The sequence below is a fragment of the Ochotona curzoniae genome, unplaced genomic scaffold (assembly GCF_017591425.1).
Source record: "Ochotona curzoniae isolate NIBS_2020 unplaced genomic scaffold, NIBS_Ocur_1.0 contig_1976, whole genome shotgun sequence".
NCBI lineage: Eukaryota > Metazoa > Chordata > Mammalia > Lagomorpha > Ochotonidae > Ochotona > Ochotona curzoniae.
In genome coordinates this window covers 1772738-1793865 of record NW_024465279.1, presented here as the reverse complement: position 1 = coordinate 1793865, position 21128 = coordinate 1772738, and the positions used below count along the sequence as shown (strand labels likewise).

Here is a 21128-nt window from a genome sequence, read left to right as displayed (position 1 = left end):
CAAATGACAAGAAAACAGCTCATAGCTTCTCTGAGAGGCGACCGGGTGTTCCACCTTCAAGGACTCACATTCTTGTAAGGAGGAAACACTCATTCAAGCGATGGGAGATGGGGGAAGAACCAGGAACCAGCATCTCCCAGAGGTCTGAGCAGAGCCCTGGAGGGGCTGCAAGTGGGAGCAGGATCTGACAGTCAGAGCATCAGCCTCAGCCCAGGCCCTGAGCCCGGACAGATCAGCTTTGCGGGCGGCAGAAACTTTCCTGTCAGTGTTAAATGCACAAAGACCAACCTGGATTTGATCCTGGGAGTCAACCCTTCTAACATGGACTAGATGAGGCTTTATGTTAAATGGCGAAGCACTCCTCAGCACTGCTTTTTTCAAAGGCTTTGCACAGAACCCTCTGTTCACCACCCTCTAAAATCTCCTCACCATCCATGGAATCTGTTTTCACAAACTTCACCTGTAACTCGCGATTTCTGGTTCTGTCGGTGGAGATGTGCAGGGCGGCAGGAATGTGCAGCGCCCTGACCCTCACCTTCCAGCAGGGGTCAGGTAAGGTGACCCTCTACCTTCCTGCTTCCTATTATAAACGCGGGTCGCTCCTGCGGCCCAGTTAATGCGGTGCTTTCTGCACGCCTGCGCTTTTTGCTGGTGATCTCACTGTTTACACTGAGCTCCAAGGATGGTGCTGGAACGCTGTCTTGCGTCCCCTGGCTCAAGGCAGCTGTTGACACGCTGTTGGCTGTGTGCTCAGAGTGAATAAATCAACACAAAGGCACTTTCCAAAATTCATAAAAATGTAACTACAAGTTTATGTTGATTCCAAAGATTGTCCTGAAATCCGTGTAGGGATTTTCCACAGAACACATCGGGGAGATTTTGAAGGCTGCTTGTATGTATACATTTAAAAAATCTTTTGTGCTAAGATGAGCTTATCCCTTCTGTGTTTACTTATCTGAGAAGCAGACAAGCCAGAGACAGAGCAAAAAGAGATGATCAGAGTTCTCATCCGCTGGTTTACTCCCCAAATGCCTGCAATGGCCAGAACTGACTCGGGCTGAAGCTGGGAGCCAGGAACTTCATCCGGGTCTCCCATTGGGTGATAGGAATCAACTGCCTGAGCCGTCATCTGCTGCCTCTGATGGGCCGCATAAACAGGAAGAAGCCATAATTGGGAGCACCCTCAGCTCGAATCCAGGAACGTGGGCATCCTCCCCGGTGTCTAACTGCTAGGCAAGATGGCTGCCCCAGATCCATCTTTTCATTGCATTTCCCCACAGATTTCATCGTCACTTGTAGGGCCTTGGAGCAGAAACAGGACATTCATTGACTGATGCGAACGCCATGACCAGGTGCTCACGGGATGCTAACGGGGTTGCCCTTGGAGCTACGATTCCTGGCAGCAATGGTTCCACCAATGAGATGTGACCGTGTCTAAGGGACAAAGTTTATACCGTGAGCTAAAACTCATCTGTGGCTCCCGCTGCGCTCACTCACACTAAGCAGGCTCATTTCCAGTGGTCTTTTAGAGGCACCTAAGACCTGCTAGGGCCTTCTTTGATCCTGGCACTCCCACCTCCACAACGAAGAAGCCAACCTCTGCAGCTGACAGGCCGCCCAGCTTACAGCAGCTATCTGGATATAATAGCCAGCGTAGAGTAATACAGATTTCATGGCCGCAGACTCTAGGAAAAATGTCTTCCCCTTACCGATCATTTGAGCAATGGTCTTTTCATATTCAGCCACAATTTTCCTAAAGAAGACAAAAAAGATATGATTAGAAGAGGATTTGGAAGCAAAGGAAGTCACAGAAATACAGTAAACAAAGTAACACATGCTGACAATTTGCCTCTTTTATTTGCTGTGGAGCCTCATTCACTCTCTCTTTTAAAAATATTACATAAAGATTATTAATGTTCAGAAAAGTTTTTTTTTTTTTTAAAACATTTTATGTTTAGGGGGCTGGCGTAATGGCTATACCAGCTAATCCTCTCCTGGGAACCAGTTCTTTCTCCAATTGCTCCACTTCCCATCCAGCTCCCTGCTTGTGGCCTGGGAAAGCAGTCGAGGAAGGACAGTCCAAGGCCTTGGGACACTACAGCTGTGTGGGAGACCCAGAAGCAGCTCCTGGCTCCTGGCTTCCGATCGGCTGTTGCGACTATTAGGGCAGTGAACCAGATGATGGAAGATTTTTCTGTCTCTCCTCTCTGTAAAATCTGAATTTCCAATATAAACAAATAAATCTTAAAAAAAAAATTTTTATGTTTAGCAAGATATTTATATTGCTAGAAACAAGTGCATTTACTTTTTCTCTGCATCTATTTGAATACCCCAGGACAACAGATTCATTTTGTTTTGACAAACTGAGTGAAAGACTCCCTTCGGGGCTTCCTAAGAGATGTGTGGGGGCTTGGTGCCCATGCTGCTATTGCACCCTCTCCCTGCCTGACTCGGGTTCACTTACAGACTTCTAGAGAAGCGCAGCCGTGTCGCCCTGCCCACTGGTACCCCTCCCTGGCCGCATGGTCACTTTACACCCCACCTCCAAGTTACGGCGCGTGGCCACGGCAGGGCTGTCCCCTCCATGTCACCAAGCCCAGCACGGGCAACGCTCAGCACACAGCCGACACTCAGGAGCCACACAGCAGTGTGGACACATCTAAAGTTCTTCCCAAGCACTGCTGTATATAGTAGGAAAATTCTTTCTTTCCCGTTCCCTTCTCAGATGCATCTTACATCATTTCATAGCTCACAACTTTCCTTTCCGGAAAGTGAGCAGAAAAGAATACAGCAATTTAAAATGGATTCGTTTCTTGTTAACCAACATTTTAAAATCTATTTGCTGGTGCTGTATTTGGAAGCTACCAAGCATCATTAACTTATAAAAAGTACTTAGCATTTCAATGTCTCAAATCTCACTCTGTATTCCACGTGGATAGTCTAGGTACAAATTTCTCTTGATCCTTTAAAAAACACAAGAATCTTATGGGTCTGCAGGAACTAAGCAGCAGGGCTCCGGGGTTCGTAAGTAGAGACTCTGACCGTCTAGTCTGCATTAAACCAACACCGTACACCCCTAGTATACCTGTCCCCAGCCCCTCCCGCACACCACCAATCTAACCTCATCTCCAAGACTTCTTGTCGGGTCTCTTCATATTTTTTTTTCCATTCATTTGCTTCAATCTCCTTAGTGATTATCTGCATTAAGATAAAGCTTGCTGTTACAGGCTGAACTGAACAGAGACAGTATATACACAACACATAGATGCCGTACGGGGTGCTCGTGTTCACAGAGCATGTCTCCAAGGTCATCTCCCAGGAGTTCTGGGGGGCGGGCACTGTCAGCCTCGGTGAAGTGCACCTCCCTCCACGTGGGCTGCCTCTCCCCTCCGTGGCCCACAACCCTGACTGCACAGCACATTCGCAGCGGAGCACCCGAATGGCAGAGCTTGGCTACTAGCAAAGCCACGTGGCCACCTGCTTTATGGCAGGTAACACACGCAGCTGCCGCTAAGGGCGGTCACAGAAGCTGTGCAACCACAACACTGTCCTCCACAGGAGACTTTTGGGCGCTAGGAAAGGACGCAGCCAGTGAGAAGCGGGGGCTCAGCAGTCTGATGCCGCAAGTGGGAGGCACTGAGATAGGACAGGAGGATCTGGCTGGTCAGGCTGGAACCCACACCCACGCGTGGGATGCTCCTGCCAAGTGGGAAGAGCTACTGAAGTCCTTACTTCCCAGCACGCCTGGCTGCACCTCTCTTCCCAACAGGGGGTGTCCATCAGGGGCACCTCTCATTAGGATCTCAAGGGCTTCCAGAGGCCAGGTACAGCGCCCCACAGGGTGCAGCTCTCGGGAGCAAGGGAGCTGCAATCACGTGCCTGGTGCGTGAGGCTGTGCTGGGCATGTTTAGCGTAGCAGCAGGACCGCTGACACGCCGCCATCAACCTCGTGTCACTCTACAAAGCTTAAAATCAATCGGCTGAGTTCAACTATCCTCACCACGGCATAAAAATAAAATTGTGGGCTGACACTGTGGCACAGTAAATTAGGTCTCTGCCTACAATGCTGGCATCCACTGTGGAGGCTGGTTCAAGTCCCAGCTGCTCCATTTTCCACTCAGCTCCCTGTTAATGTGCGCGGGAAAGCAGCGGAGGATGTCCCAGGTGCTTGGACACCTGTACCCGTGTCAGGGACTCTGAACAAGCTCCAGGCTCTTGACTTTGATCTGGCCCAGTCCCAGCTGTTGCAGCCATTTGGGGAATAAACCAGCAAACAGAAGATCTCTCTCGCTTTCTTCCTTTCTGTGTAACTCTGCCTCTCAAATAAGTTTTAAAAATCTTTTAAAAAATTTAAAATAAAGCTGTTATGCCAGGGGGAGAAACGACAGAATCTTCAAGGAACACATAAACCAAACCCATCAAATACAGCCCAGACATCTAACAGGAGAGGGTGGCGAGTGACTCAGCGGGCACACACCTATGGCAGGCCTAGCCATGTTTAAATCTGAACAGAGATGGCGCAAAGAGCATAATACAGGAATAAAAGAGGCGACCTGCCTGATTACGGGAACAACGAAGAAAGCTAGGAAGCATTTTTATGTTATTCCAAGACTAACATTAAAGGCCGTTTTAGGCACAAGCATGTATCCTCTGTAAAATTAAGGTTTCATTCAGTTATGTTTGTGAGCACGGCAAAACTAGAGATCTGACACATCAAGGCTGAAAGATGGAGATGTGAACAGAACAGAGTAGCTCGCAGACACAGCCTTCTACGTCACGGCCAAGGCCAATGCCGAGTGCCTCAGCAGGGCACAGACCCGAGCCGAACAAGCTACGGGAGAGAAGGGCCCAGGACAATGGAAGCCGAGGGACGGACTCTACCCGCCCGCCCCTGCCCACAGGCCCAGGGGCTCCACTGGGAAGCAGAGCACGGAGAGCGGGTACCTCTTCTCTTATCAAGGTGAGCACGGCCGTCTTATCGGATTCACTGAGGCAGATCCCATCCAGGGGGCTCTCGCCGCCACAGGCCACCGACACAGGGGCCTTCTCCGTGGAGGACTCGAGCAGTCCCTGTGGAGGAAGGCACATGTTTCAGACACTCAGTCTTCGGCTTCTGAACCCCAGATCCCCTTCCTCAACCTGCTCGTGACCTTCATTACAACCTTTACAAACATGCTGAGAAAAAGTAAAACAAAACAAAATTGGAGGGAGGCTTTCTTTTTGCTTTTTTTTTTTTTAACAAATTTTTAATTTGTGAAACTTTTTATAATATTTTTTTACAATCTTTTTCCTTTCTCTCTCCCTCTTTTTTTAAAGATTTGTTTATTTTTATTGCAAAGTCAGATACAGAGAAGATCTTCCGTCTGATGATTCACTCCCCAAGTGACCACAACAGCCAGTGCTGCACCGATCCAAAGCCAGGAGCCAGGAACTTCCTCCAAGTCTCCCACACGGGTGCAGAGTCCCAAGGATTTGGGCCGTCCTTGAATGCTTTCCCAGGCCACAAGCAGGGAGCTAGATGGGAAGCAGAGCTGCTGGAATTAGAACCAGCGCCCATATGGGATCCCGGCTTGTTCAAGGTGAGGACTCTAGCTGCTAGGCCACTGTGCCGGGCCCCAGGAGGGAGGCTTACAAACACACACAAACACACCTTGAAAGTGTCAGCATACAGATCTCAGTGTGGCCCAGTATAGAAACATGCCTTCGCTCACTAGGGGCAGGAGGCAGCTTACCCCGCTGGCAGAAATCCAAGGCCCCCCAACACACACACACACACACACACACACACACACACACACACACACACACACACACACACACACAGTTAAAGGGGCCGTCCCCAGCGCCAGAAGGCACCCACAGTGCACAGCCTCTAAACCGGCCCCGGAACCCCTCCCAGGGCAGATCCTCTCGTGTCATCCCCTCCCTGTGAGCACAGACCGATGGACGGCCAGAGTCACAGGCCGTCACTTCTGAGTATAGGTTATCAAAAAGCCCCGGCCTCCTTGTTCTGGGAATCTCCACGGAAGGGCCCAGGTGGCAAGGAACGGAGGCCTCTGCCGAGAGCCAAGCGATCTACCCGGGCCACGCCCAGCGATGGCTGTAGCCCTTGGCCGATGCTTGGCTCACGCAGCAGCAAGTCTGCCCTGTGACCGCTGACCCACAGCCATTATGAGACTGCTGTTTCATGCGGGCGGTGGGCGACAAGTTCCCCTGGACATCTGAGCACTCGTGAGCGGGATGGACCACCTACTGTGTGTCTAACAAAGACACGGAATCAATCAAGAATGTTCTTCACAAAGGATCCCGGCTCATGTTCCCCTAATCCTCTCTGGGTCCCTCGAAGCATCTGCTTTGAGACGCAACCAAGATCTACCAAGTTCCTACCTGGAGCTCAACGAAGTCCTGGCTGCAAATTTACATGAGCAAAGAAGCCCCAGGAATTCCCTGCGTTCCAGGGCTTATGGTGGGCAATCAGTACTGCCAATGCGTCACAGTGGGCCATGTGCACTTACCCTCTCACGCATCCCTGGACCTGCTAGGGTAGCACTAACTCCCACGCCTCTAACACAGACCTGAATAGGCCAAATGGACTCAGTCCTGAAGAAGCTCAAATAGGGGGCCAACACTGTGGTGTAATTGGTTAAGCCTCCATCAGCAACAATGGCGTCCCATATGGGTGCCAGATCGGGTCCCGGCTGCTCCACTTCCCCTCTGGCTCCCTACGAATGTGCCTGAAAGCGGTGGAAGTTGGGTCGAACTGTCTAGGCTCACAGGTTTCAGTCTGACTCAGCCCTGGCTATTGTGGCCATCTGAAGTCAATCAGTGCATCAGCAAAGAGCTGGATTGGCAGTGGGCGGCGACCATATGGGATGCCAGTTTGAAGGTAGGGCTTAGCATGCTACGCCACGAGACTGGTCTCCAAAGTTACTTTGAAAGGCCGTTCTAGGGCCCGGTGCGGTGGCCTAGTGGCTAAAGTCCTCACCTTGAACGCATTGGGATCCCATATGGGGGCCGGTTCTAATCCTGGCAGCTCCACTTCCCATCCAGCTCCCTGCTTTCCCTGTGGCCTGGGAAAGCATTCAAGGATGACTCAAAGCTTTGGGACCCTGCACCTATGTGGGAGACCTGAAGGAAGTTCCTGGCTCCTGGCTTCGGACTGGCGCAGCACTGGCTGTTGCGCACACTTGGGGAGTGAATCATCAGACGGAAGATCTTCCTTTCTGTCTCTCCTCCTCTATACATCTGACTTTGCAATAAAAATAAATAAATCTTTTAAAAAAAAAAGGCCATTGTACAGCATGTATTGTTTTTAATAAGATTTATTTATTTTCATTGGAAAGGAAAACTTACAGAGAAAAGGAGATACAAAAAAAAAAAAAAAAAAAAAGATCTTTGATCTACTGGTTCACTCCCCAAATGCCCACAATAGTTGGAGCTGAGCTGATCCAAAGCCAGGAGACAGGAACTTCTTCCAGGTCTCCCATGTGGGTGCAGGGTCCCAAGGCTCTGGCCCATCCTCGACTGCTTTCCCAGGCCTCAAGCAGGGAGCTGGATGGGAAGTGGAGCTGCCGGGGACAGGAAGCGGTGTCCATAGGGGAAGCCCACCTTGGAGGCAGAGGATTAGCCAGTTGAGCCGCTGCACTGGCCCAGCGTCTGTTCCTCATCACTGGCTCCCAAGACGAGCAGTGCCCTCCCTTCTGTCACGTCCATTAAAACCGCACCGCACTTCAACAGCTGAGTCTCCACGCCACCACCTCGGTGCTTTCCTCGCAGCTGCCCTGGTTCGCTTTACGGATGAATCACTCGGCATTCGGGGACGGCCGGGTTTACGCGATGTGTTTCAGGAGGTGAGTGAGCCGTGTGAATCGGACGTGCGTCAGTGATTTCATTCACTCAACGCCCCTCCACTACCCTGACACTGAAAACAGCACCAAGCGCCCCCGGAGGAGGAGCTCCAGGAGGAACTGGTTCACACGGTGAGTGTGCTGGCTGCTTGGGTGCTGGAGCACAGTGCCTCATCCTCTCGTCAGCCCAGGGGCAGACTCCACTGTCTCCCACCGACAGGGAAACAAGCAGAGGCTGGCGCTGGCTGCTTTCGGGTCACGTGACCGACTCCCTGCAAGGAAGCAGCAGAGCTTCCAGGAAAAGTGACGTCACTCGTGTGAGGTACTGCCGGTCCCATGAGCCTCAGCTCTCTGTTCTTGCCCGCTTCCTGCCCAGCTGCCACAGCCTCCTCCTCCACGCAGTCCTCAGAGGTCAGATGTGCACCTTCACAGGTTGCTGGTTCCCTAACCTCTAGGTCTAGGGAAACACTATGGCCATGGTCCAAGAGTGACTCATGAGAACAACGGGTGGTACAAAATGATCTACGTTAAAAGAAAGAAAGAAAAGCAAGTAGCAGAATGAATGGGGGAGGGAGGTACATCGTGTGTGCAATTTTTTTGGACACACAAGTGCATGTGTCATTGTGAGTCACTTAAGGGCTTTCAAAAAGTGCATGGGTGGACAGACAGTGTAGTGCAGTGGGTTAAGCTGCTGCTTGGCGTCTCTGCTTCAAGTCCCTGTTAATGTATTTCTGATCCAGTCCTCTGCTAACACACTTGAGAAGGCGATGGCTAACAGCTCAAGTACTGGAATCTCACACCCATGTGGGAAACTCAGATGGTGTTCTGGGGTCCTGGTTTCAGCATGGTCCAGCCCAGGCTACTGGGGGCATCTGGGGAGGGAATGGGAGATCTCCCTCCCCAACATGACCTTTAAAAAATAAGTAAGGGCCCGGCGGCGTGGCCTAGCAGCTAAAGTCCTCGCCTTGAACATGCCGGGATCTCATATGGGCGCCAGTTCTAATCCCAGCTGGCAGCTCCACTTCCCATCCTGCTCCCTGCTTGTGGCCTGGGAAAGCAGTCCAAGACGGCCCAAAGCTTTGGGACCCTGCACCCGCGTGGGAGACCTGAAGGAAGTTCCTGGCTTCTGGCTTCAGATCGGCATAGCATCGGCCGCTGCGCTCACTTGGGGAGTGAATCATCGGATGGAAGATCATCCTCTCTGTCTCTCCTCCTCTCTGTATATCTGACTTTCCAATAAATAAATAAATCTTTTTTAAAAAAATTAATAAAATAAATAAATAATAAGTAAATAAATCTTAAAAAAAAAAAGTTAGATCTTTCCACAAGCTTTTTGAAGAATTCCAGTGTGCACTGTAGAGATTGAGGGGATGTTACTGCGGATCCACATAAGTGTTCAAGCCCAACTTCACACACAGCTACTGCATCAACCACGAGCTGTGTCCTAAATCAAAAGCAAGCCAGACTTTGCCTGAGCTCCTGCCATACCGTCACACACTGAGAGCTGTCTGCTGGATTTGTAACGCAGGAAACGGCCCTACAGGACTTTCAGAGAAACAGATGTAATCATGAACTCAGTGCTGCTCCTCCTTCAGCCACCTGGTTTCAGCTCAGTATGTACCACGGTGGGTGCTGGGGTTCATCACGTTGGAGGAGAGGGCAAGAACAATGAAACGAATCAAAGAACTGAAAGAACTTCGGCGGCGTTAGACAAATTTCAAATGAGGGACGGGGGTGGGGGGGTGGGGGGGGGAAGACCCTGTCCAATCACGGGGGGAAGACCCTGTCCAATCACAGGAGGCTGTGTGGGAATGAGAACAGTAAGACCGGTCCTGCATTTTGTACAAGACGAGAAAGTAGGCACACAGACAGGAAGACCACCGCAACAAGAAAACTGCCACCATGCTGACAATGGTGACGGCCAAGGGCTTGGGGAAAGCCAGCAGGCTTCCAACACATCTTGTACAGACAGACACAGGTCTCGCCTGTGGGAATAAAGTGGAGAGAAGAGGCAAAGGGAATCCGGGTATGTGGCCTAGACAACTGTACTGCCACCTGCTGGGCGGAGGCTCCTCCGGGTTAACCAGGACCACTGAGACGCTCATGGCAGGAGGGAGCCGCACGGGCCTGCTCAGCACAGCCACCCAGCTGCCATGCCACGGTGCTCTGCCGCCAGATCTCTCTGGACTGCTGCCCATCTTCGAACCTGACCTGGGCCATAACACTCAAGTCTTAGGGCGGCCACATAGCCCTTCTACCATGCATGCCAAACACCCCAGAGCTATAGACGGCCCCCAAGGCGCTGGCCCTCGCCTGCCACAAGCACAGTATCCTGCAATCATGTGAGATAATTAATGCATACAATTTCTTAAGGAATCCATACTTTTTTCAGTTGAAACCTTTTGCACTGTCTCCTCTATGGTCTGGAATTTACTTTCCGGGTTGATCCAACCAGCAAAGCTCATTCTTCCTTTCAAATTTGCTCAGTTGGAAAAAAAAAAAATCCCAGTAGACACCACATTAACCAAGTTATCAAGGTTAACATCATCAATAACAGGACAAGCAGGGCCCAGCAGTGTGGCCTAGTGGCTAAAGTCCTCGCCTTGAACACGCCGGGATCCCATATGGGTGCCAGTTCTAATCCCAGCTGGCAGCTCCACTTCCCATCCAGCTCCCTGCCTGTGGCCTGGGAAAGCAGTCCAGGACGGCCCAAAGCCTTGGGACCCTGCACCTGTGTGGGAGACCTGAAAGAGGTTCCTGGCTTCTGGCTTCGGATCGGCATAGCATCGGCCATTACGCTCACTTGGGGAATGAATCATCGGATGGAAGATCATCCTCTCTGTCTCTCCTCCTCTCTGTATATCTGACTTTCCAATAAAAATAAAATAAATCTTCCTGGCTTTGGATCGGCTCAGCTGCGGCCACTGCGGCCCTCTGGGGAGTGAATCAGTAGACAGAAGATCTTTGTCTCTGTCTTTCCTTTTCTCTGTGAATTGGTCTTTTCCAATAACAACAAATAAATCAATCTTCAAATTTACATACTGGGCCTGGAGAGATAACCTAGTGGCTAAAGTCCTCGCCTTGAATGACCCAGGATCCTATATGGGCGCCGGTTCTAATCCCGGCAGCCTTTCCTCCCATCCAGTTCCCTGCTTGTGGCCTGGGAGGGCAGTCGGGGACAATCCAAGGCCTTGGGACCCTGCCCCTATGTGGAAGTCCAAAAGAGGCTCCGGGTTCCTGGCTTTGGATCGGTGCAGCTTCGGCTGTTGTGGCCGCTTGGGGAGCGAGTCAGCAGATGGAAAACAGTCCCATCTATGTCTCTTTCTCTCTATAAATCTGACTTTCCAATAAAAATAAAATAAATCTTAAAAATATATATATATTTTTAAAATGTGTTACATGATTTCAGCCTTCTCAACCCTTTCCACGCACTGCAGCAGCCTGACCCCGTAGCTCCTGGAACACACTCGGACCACAGCCATTGCAGGGTGCTGTGGACGGTAACACGTATCTACTACCAATACAGTTCTGTGTGAATATACTAGAAGCTGTTATGTGATTTAAGTAATCACAACAAAAAAGTCAAAATGGGCTAGTGCCACAAGCTAAGCCTCAGCTATTAGCGCTGGCCTCCCATATAGGTGCTGGTTCGAATCCCTGCTGCTCTACTCCCAGTCCAGCTTTCTGCTTTTGGCGAGGGAGAGCAGCAACAGACGGCCCCTGGGCCCATGCGGCTGAAGCTCCTGGCTCCTGGCTCCTGGCTCCTGGCTCCTGGCTCCTGGCTCCTGGCTCTGGTCTGCCTAGCCCAGCTCTTAGCACCGTGTGGGGAGTGAAGTGGTGGATGGAAGCACTTGCTCTCCTCTCCCCGCAGTTCTGCCTTTCAAACCAATCTTAAAAAGGAAAGAAAGCAAAAGTAAAAAGAAACTAGTAAAATTTTAATAACACAAATTAGCTAATCCAACAGACCAAAAAGTATCCTGTTACCACTCAGGCCACGTGAAGACTCACTGAGACCTTTCTTCTTGCGGGGAGTCTTCACAAATTCAGATAAACTTTGGATGTTCAGGACACCTTAACTCAGACTAGCTACAGCGCTCTCCCGGAGAAGAAACTTCACATTTCTCTCCTGTTTTACCCCATCAGCTAACCCAGACTTCATTTAGCGCATCAACGTGGCCTTCCCACAGACACTGCCAAGGGACCTGACCTCCCCCGTCCCTCCCAGCTGAGCAACTCACTGGCACAGCAGGGCTGTCTTTCTCCATCTTCTGGCACACCTCCTTCTCTAGGCCTGAAACACAGAAATCATTATTTTGAAGTTAGCCCAAGAAGTCAGATCTTTTCCTTCCTACTGAGATTCTTAGAGAGACCGGGGCAGGGTGAGAATGATTGCCAATGCATGATGGCATCTCTGAGCTGTCAAAGGAGCACTGTTTCTGTTGAACTCTGTGCAGTTCAGTGCTAAAAGTTCACAATTTCAGAAGAGGGAAGAGTTGCAGGAACTCTCCCAAGGAACAGCCAAGACTGCCCCCTTGTGTCCATGAGAAGTTTAGCAAATGAGGTGTCCGGGTCATAGATTATTTCAGAAAGAGGAAATCCTCAGGCTGAATGCCATTTTATGGCTCATTCTCAGTGAATTAAAGATCCAGCCCCAAAGAGGGTCTTCCATCTGCTTAGTGCAGCAGGAAAGGCAGGAAGAATTCATTTTAACCCTGAAAAACTGAAGTCATTACTTTCCCCATACCCTTGAAATTGGTTTCCTATCTCAAATTTTCTCTTCTTCTACTACCAAAGGCAGTATTTAAAAATTAAAAAAATACAGATAGGCATTGTGGGGCAGCAGTTAAAGGTGCCACTTAGGGACACCTGCATCCCAAGCCAACATGCCTAAATTCAAGTCCTTGGCCTGCCTCCCATCCAGCTGCCTGCCAACGTGCACCCTGCAGGCGCTGAGTGATGGCTCAAGCACTTGGGTCCCAGGCCCCTGCCCCCCACAGGAAGACTTGGAAGAAACTCTGGGTTCCTGGCTTCTACCTGGCCCAGTCCCTGCGACTGTGGGCATCTCGGCAATCAATGAGCAGGTGGACGATTTCTCCCTGCCTCTCAACTAAAAATAAAAATAACCCATTAAAATAAAAACACACAAAACTCATAGTCTATCATCCTTTATACTGTCATAACTATTTACCGCTTCAGTGCGAGCATTACTCCTCTGCTGAACACCTTCCAAGCCTCCCTAGTGCCCTCAAAGCCAAGTCCAAACTCCCCCGTCTGCACTTGTTTCCCGACTCCCTGTCTGTCGCACTCACACAGAGCTGGGCATTTTAAAATGCAACGTGGCAGGCTCCTTCCTGGGGCCGTGTGAGAATTCCGCTATGGAGAACAGCTATGCATGTACCAACACGAGCCAGCTCCAGCGGTGCGAGACTCTTCTCCCAGGGAAGCCTGATTCACTAGAGAGCCAGGGGGCCACTCCCTCACTGCAGTGACCCCAGCCTGACGCCCAGGGTACAGCCAGCTGGTCACAGGGCGACAGCTCGTCAACCTGTGTGCCGCTTCCCTAAGCCAACCGGCCTCCACTGTGTGGGAACACTGTGCCTTAAGAGTTCCAGCTCTCCAGCTGAATACTGAGCGAATCTCTGGCAGCAAGAAGGAATATAATTCTGGAAGTTATTCCCGTATACTTGCATGAGAAGAAACTCAGAGGCAACCCTCTCCCAGGTCCTAACCTCTGGAATTCTATCACCATCAACCTGCATAATGACACCCCAGTGGCCCCGGGGCCTGGGGAACAGGCAGGATGAGGAGAAACAAGAGGGACCAGCCAGCATGGTGGGATTCAGCAGGATTCAAGTTCCGGCCCCCTGGCTGTTGTGGTCACTTGGGAGTTAATGAACAGCTGGAAGATCTGTGTATATGTCCTTTTGCCTCTCAAATAAATCTCTTCAAATACTTAAAGAATAATCATGTTAAGATTAGATTTTTGGGCCCGGCGCAGTGGCGCAAGTGGTTAAGGTCCTCGCCTTGCACGCCCGGGATCCCATATGGGCGCCGGTTCTATCCCGGCAACCCCGCTTCCCTTCCAGCTCCCTGCCTGTGGCCTGGGAAAGCAGTCGAGGACGGCCCAAAGCTTTGGGACCCTGCACCCGCGTGGGAGACCTGGAAGAGGCTCGGACCGGCATAGCATTGGCCATTGCGTTCACTTGGGGAGTGAATCATCGGACGGAAGATCTTCCTCTCTGTCTCTCCTCTCTGTATATCCGCCTTTCCAATAAATAAATAATAAAAATAAATCTTTTAAAAAAATTAGATTTTTAATAATGTTTAACAGAGTCAGGAGAATGGTTCTAAACTCTCCTGGGTAGAGTTTAAAGTCATGGACACAACCTGGAACCCAGGGAGGGCCTTTCCTCACTCCAGAATGTTCTGAGGATCCCAACCTTAAGAGGGTCTGGCTCACACTGTGTAGGTTTTTTAACAGAGCCATAGGCAGCATTTTCCAGTTGGGTCCTGGCCAACTTCATTCACCTTGTCCATGACAGGAGCAACTGTAACAGCCTAGCGAAATAAACACAAGCTCCACACACTTTGGCACAGTGGCTGAAAAACTATGTGACTGGTGACGCTTGGGTGTAGCCCTACAATTTGCTAGAACCAGGAGCCCAAGCACATAACAAAACGAGGCCCTGTGGCATCTGGGAAAACAGCAGGGACAACAAAGTCCTCGGCCCTTGTCCCCTGCAGCAGGCCACAGAAACCTCCAACCTTTCCCTGCACTTGGTCCTACAGGAGTCCTTGCTGAAAGGACAAAAATGACACCCAAGAGGATCAGAACCAACAGGTCTTGCTCAACTCTCTCCATGGGCAATCCATCCCCTGTTGAATCGTACTGCTTCACAATTATCCACAAGAACAATCAATCTTGCTCATCTGCTTTCGTTATATTGGGGGGTCTCAGCCATGAACCTCGCAACGGGTGGGGACACAGCTGTTACTGCTTCCCTCACACCAGTTCAGGGTGCTCAGTCAAGTCACATCACTTCTAGGTCTCTCTCGGTTCCTCTGAACAAGGCAGGGAAGAGTGACACCTGCTGAGGAGCAATGAGCTGACACAAGGAACTTGGAACAAAGGTTGCATACAGGAAGGCACCACACGTCAGTGGTTATCTCTCTAAGCTTTAAAAATGAGTAAATCGGGCCCGGCGCGGTGGCGCAAGTGGTTAAAGGTCCTCGCCTTGCACGCCCGGGATCCCATATGGGCGCCGGTTCTAATCCCAGCAGCCCCGCTTCCCTTCCAGCTCCCTGCCTGTGGCCTGGGAAAGCAGTCGAGGACGGCCCAAAGCTTTGGGACCCTGCACCCGCGTGGGAGACCCGGAAGAGGCTCCTGGCTTCGGATCGGCATAGTATCGGCCCGTTGCGCTCACTTGGGGAGTGAATCATCGGACGGAAGATCTTCCTCTCTGTCTCTCCTCTCTGTATATCCGCCTTTCCAATGAAAAAATAATAAAAATAAATCTTTAAAAAAAAAAATAAATAAAATAAAATAAAAATGAGTAAATCATGACCAAAAAAGCCCAAAGCATCACATCTCTCTTTAGGCCATTCTACGTTAAGACATGGCCACCATAACAGAATTAGGGCAGTCTCACCCACCAGTGTCCCTGGGCATCCTGTCCCAGTTTATCCACATTGGAGAAGCACTTGTTCTGGGTCACTCCTAGGCAGCATCCTGCATGTACCTTCCGTGTGCCCCCGTTCTCCCCGATCTCCCCAGGGTTCTGCCCGGGCAGGCTTTCAGGCACTGCTATGCGTACGGAGGAGAGAGACGAAGACATACTTCCTACCTGCTTCTGAGGGTGACAACGCATGACTTATGGCAGACACAGGAACACTGGCACATTCAAAGTACTCCAGGTCTTCCTCTGGCTCACCTTTCGCCTCGGCCCCAGGTGACTTGGGACCACAGGACGTGGACGCCAGCTTCTCCTCGTCAGTAGCATGGCCATCCCTATTAGAGATGTCCGAGAGCTCGGGCATTACTGCTCCTTCATCCTGCGGAATGCGACACAGAAGATGTTATGCTTCAGGAGAGCAAACACGGAGAGTAACATCCACGGGGCAGCGCAGCACAATCCACAGAGGATGTACACGGCTAAAGGCGGGCCTGCCCACGACCCCCGGGACAGAGTGACAAGCCACACACCAAGTCCACAGCTTTCTGTCTGCCCACGACCCCGGAGGAAGCTGGCATTGGCCAATCATGAAATGCAGTTTTCTGGAATCTTGAGTCTGAGGTTTGAAAAGCTCAGTTTTCCCAGACTAGACCCAAAGTTAGGCAGTTGTTCATATACAGAATTAAAAAACCAAACAAACCCCCTAGAACCCACTGCACTTCCAAGCCACGTTTGAAAACTTCTTCAGCAAAAGATACAAATTAAGTATCAGCATCAACTTGCATAATGCTATCCCCTAACTAAAGTGACTTGATATATAACCAATGACTCATTTTAAAACTACAACCAGGTTCTTCAGTGGTCATAAATTCACACCATTCCCTTCCCTCTCCAAGGTGTATTTCCACTCCATTTTCATTAAGAAATTTGTTTCAGAGCTATAGAACAGACGGTAAAGCTGTCCCCTGTGGTGTCAGGTCCCATATGATTATTGGTTCGAGTCCAGGCAGCCAAGTAGGAGGACTACCCCACTGCTTTCCCACAACCTCGGGCAGGCAGCAGAGCAAGACTCCAGCCACTGGGATCAGGCCAGGATCAGGCCAGGAAGCTTGGGGCTCGGTCTGGAAATGCAAAGTCAGGCCTATTGCAGCAGGACCCAGCATCTGGTAAAACCCAAATGGTGCTGCTTACAGAGGAAGCCTCTACACTTGTGGACTTGCCTCCAGGGGGTCAGAGGGGACGACTTACTGCAAGTACTGCTTGGCATGCACAGGGCCCAGTGACTAGGCAGCCCAGAGACCACTTCAATTACCTGTGCCTCAAACTTGGTCAGATGGCAAGGAGTCACAGGACTGCTTCTTGGGACTCAGTGGGTCCCCAACCCCAAGCAGTGCCCATGTGAAGTCTTTTGGGCCTGCCCTGCTCTCAGCTGGAGTTCTCTCCTGCCAACTCAGGAGACATGCCCCAGCCAGCACCATCTGTGTGCAGCTGATGGTTGTCTTCACCTTGGGCTGGGTGACAATGTCAGCAGAAAACCTCAGTTGTGCGGGCTTTGGTCCTCCTCACTGTACTGTGTTGGTTTTGGTGGGCTGTGGGCTCTGGGTGAGATCTGGCATTGTGGTGCTGGCAGCCAAAAGACGGCACGCCTGGTCTTGCTCCAACCCAAGGACCAGTCCTTTAGGGATCAACTATCTCAGCTATCCCCTTTTAGATACTGTCCCAATTCATTCTGAATACTACACCAGTATGGACTTGGGAGACAATACAGGACTTGGAGCATCCTCTGGGTTTGAAACATTGACAACACACCAACAGTGGACTTGCACAAATCTCCGCATACGGTGCCACCAAATGCTGAAATAGCACGAGCATGCACAGATCAGAGAAACTAAGCAGGCTGCTTAGAATTTTTGGGACAGCCTCAGCCAAGGCTAAGTTTCAAACAATGGAAAAACAGATCTTTAATGCACATTCAACATCATATGCCATTAAGTATCAATTTTCAAGGTGGGAGTGGCATTGTGGTGTAAGGGGTTAAGCCACCACCTATAATGCAGTATTCCATATGAGTTCCAGTTCAAGTCCAGATCTGATAGGCTTGCTCTGTTCTGATAAAGCTCCCTGTTAAAGTGCCTGAGAAGGCAGCACAGATGACCCAAGTGCCTGGGTCCCTGTCACTTGGGAGACCCAGGCGGAATTCCTGGTTTCCAGTGTTGGCTTAGCCCAGCTCAGGCTGTTGTCATTACTATTTGAAGAGTGAACCAAGGAATGCAAGATATCTCTCTCTCTGTAACTGCCTTTTAAGTAGGAAAATGAATCTTAAAAACAAAAAATCAAAACAACAAAACAAAAAAAAGAATGTCCAGAGAAACATGACCTCATTTAACAAACAAAAGAAGGTGCCACAGACCAACCAGACAGCCACTGACATTTGCAAATTCTCAGTGAAGAATTCAAAGTAGCTATTTTAAGAAAGCAATAAACCTCAAGAGAACAGAGAAATGGTTTAGTACTCTTAGACTAAACAGGAGCTGATAATAATTTTTAAATAAAATATTTGAACTCAAAAGTACCCTAAACAAAATTTAAAACATGCTAAACGGTGCAGCAAGTTAAGCCACTGCTTGCGATGACTGTACTCCATAACACAGTGCTGGTTTCATTCCAGCTACACATTGTCTAATCCGGCTTCTTGATAATGCGTCTGGGAGGCAGCAAATAATGGTTAGGTCCTTGATCCCTGCCATTCATATGAGCGACCTGGGTGGAATTCCTAGCTCCTAGTTTTAGCCTGGCCCAATCTCAGCTATTAAGAACATTTTGGAGTGAACTAAATGGCTAAAAGATCTTTCTCTTTCTTCTCTGCCTACCTTATTTCTGTTATTCTGCCTTCAAAAAAAAAAAGTAAAGACATTAAAAATATTTTAAAATTACAAGAGATGCCGTCAATAGAATAGGTCAACTGGTAGAACCAGTGAGTTCAAAGACAGGATACCAGGAAATACACAGAGAAGAAAAAAGAATCAAGAGCAAGAAAAGTCTTGGGGAACTTCTGGATAGCATTAAAAGAGCAAATATACAGGACTTGATGCAGTAACCTAGTGGTTAAAATCCTTGCCTTGCATGTGCTGGGATCCCATATGGGCACCGGTTCATGTCCCGGCTGCTCCACTTCCCATCTAGTTCCCTGCTGTGGCCTGGGAAAGCAGTCAAGAACATTCCAGAGCCTTTGGACCCTGCACAAGTACGGGAAGCTCCTGGCTTTGGATCAGCTCTGTTGCGGTCGTTGCGGCCACTTGGAGGAGTGAATTAGCAGATGGAAGATCTTTGTCTCTCCTTCTCTCTGTAAATCTGACTTTCCAAAAAAATAAATAAATCTTAATAATTTTTAAAAAAAGCAAATATCCAATGTGTGAGTTCAAGAGAGACATGAGAATGCTAAACAGAATGCAAGGCCAGCAACTAGGAGCAGTGGGTAAAGCCGCCACCTGTGGTACCAGTTCAAGTCCTGGCTGCTGCTCTCCCAATCCAAGTTCCTACTAATGTGCCTGGGAAGGCAGGAAAGGGTGGCCCAAGTGCTTGGCCCCTGCACTTATGTGGTACACCCACGCAGAAGACCTGGAAGAAGCTTGGCTCACCGGCTTTACACTGGCCCAACTCTGGCAGTTTCAGCCATTTGGGGAGTGAGCCAAGGATGGATGGTCTCTCTTACTGTCTCTCCTTCTCTCTTTGTAACTCTGCATTTCAAATAAAAATGAACCTTAGGGGCCCGGCGCAGTGGCGCAGTGGTTAAAGTCCTCACCTTGCATGCCCGGGATCCCATATGGGCACCAGTTCTAATCCCAGCACCCTCGCTTCCCATCCAGCTCCCTGCCTGTGGCTTGGGAAAGCAATCGAGGAAGGCCCTTTGGGACCCTGCACCCGCGTGGGAGACCCGGAAGAGGCTCCTGGCTTCAGATCGGCATAGCATCGGCCGTTACGCTCACTTGGGGAGCGAATCATCGGACGGAAGATCTTCCTCTCTGTCTCTCCTCTCCGTATATCCACCTTTCCAATAAAAAATAAAATAAATCTTTAAAAATAAATAAATAAATAAATAAACCTTAAAAGGGGAGGGGAGGACACTTTCTCTTCCGACACAGCAGATGGAAGGCAGGTACTTCTTTCTGCTCCAACTTTTATTTTCTGACCCACTCTGTCCCATGTGTGTCTATGAATTTCTCACCTTTAAAATAAACCTTATTACTTAAAAAAAAAAGATACAGGGTTAAGGTCAGAAAGTATAATCAAAGAGGTAGTAACAGAACATTTTCCAAACACCGACACAACTACCTCGGTACTGCAGAGAGAGAGGCTATAAACCAGATTCAATTCAACCAAGTCTGCCCCTCCAAGAAGGTAACAGCTGATCAAAACAGTCAGAAAAACTACTCCCACAAATTACCCTTTTCTCAACTCTGGAAGTAGACCAATGAGAACTTCTCTCCACGGTAATCTTTAGAGTTACACGATCTGAAGAGAAACCAGAGTATCAACGAAAACTTCTGTCAGTCTAAATAAACTATCTTTATCATCTAGAGCCTAAACTGTCCGATTGATAATAACCAGCCACATAACAGCCACTGAATATTTGAAATGCGACCAGTAGGAAACAAGATGTGTTTTATTTTATTAAAGATTCTTTTATTTGAAACGCAGAGTTACAGAGAGAAGGAGAGACAGAGAGAGGGATCTTCCATCGGCTGGTTTGCTCCCCAAATGGCCACAGTGGCTGGAGCTGAGCCAATCCGAAGCCAGGAGCCAGGAGCTTCTTCTGGGTCTCTCACACGGGTGTAGGGCCCAAGGACCTGAGTCCTCCTCCACTGCTTTCCCAGGTCATTATCAAGAAACCGAATGGAAAATGGAGCAGCCAGGACACAAACTGGCACCCATACAGGATGCCAGCACAGCAGAAGGCTTAGCCTATAATATGCCACGGTGCCAGACCCACAATGAAAGTCATAAAAGATATTTAAACCTTGTTATGCTCGAAAGAATTCTTAAAAGAAATCTTCATGGTTTGTAAATATTTATCAGGCACTGTAAATATTTAGGTATATACTGGGTTAAATAAAGTAATACTGGGTAGGTGTTTGGTCCAGTGTTTAGGACACCATTTCAGATAGCTGCATCTAATATTGGAGTGTCTGGGCTCAAATCTGTTGTCCCTGATGCCAGCTTCCTTCTATGCACCTCCTGGAGGAGAGAGCGATGGCTCAAGTATGTGGATCCCTTCAACACATGACTTCTAACTTTGGCCCTGGCCTACCTCCAGGCATGTGGCATCCTGGGGGGAAACCAGCATAGATGGGGACTCTGTCTCACACATTTGAAAATATATTATTAAAACTAACTTCTGGGGCCTGGAAGGTAGCCTAGTGGCTGAAGTCCTTGCCTTGCAAGCATTCCACATAGGTGCCGGCTCTTTCTTTCTTTTTTAAAGATTTACTGATTTTTTTTTTTTTTTTTTTTTTTTTGAAATCCAGATATACAGAGAGGAGGAGGAGAGACAGAGGAGAAGGTTCTCTGTCCGCTGATTCACTCCCTACCCGGCTGCAACAACCGGAGC

General features: G+C 49.5%; 1 protein-coding gene across 14 annotated transcripts in view; it reads right to left on the bottom strand.

Moving 5' to 3' along the window:
• Positions 1-21128, bottom strand: part of TACC1 (transforming acidic coiled-coil containing protein 1) — a 105482-nt gene that overhangs the window by 8928 nt on the left and 75426 nt on the right. For 7 of the 14 annotated variants that reach the window (XM_040970362.1, XM_040970420.1, XM_040970383.1 and 4 more), the window contains 5 exons: positions 15779-15899; positions 12086-12138; positions 4945-5070; positions 3122-3198; positions 1710-1753 (listed from right to left, as the gene is read on the bottom strand). In XM_040970362.1, coding sequence (XP_040826296.1) covers positions 1710-1753; positions 3122-3198; positions 4945-5070; positions 12086-12138; positions 15779-15899 — 421 coding nt within the window. Of the gene's footprint in view, positions 1-1709; positions 1754-3121; positions 3199-4944; positions 5071-12085; positions 12139-15405; positions 15900-21128 lie in introns of those variants that run through there. The other 7 variants (XM_040970352.1, XM_040970370.1, XM_040970379.1 and 4 more) reach the window with 2 other exon arrangements.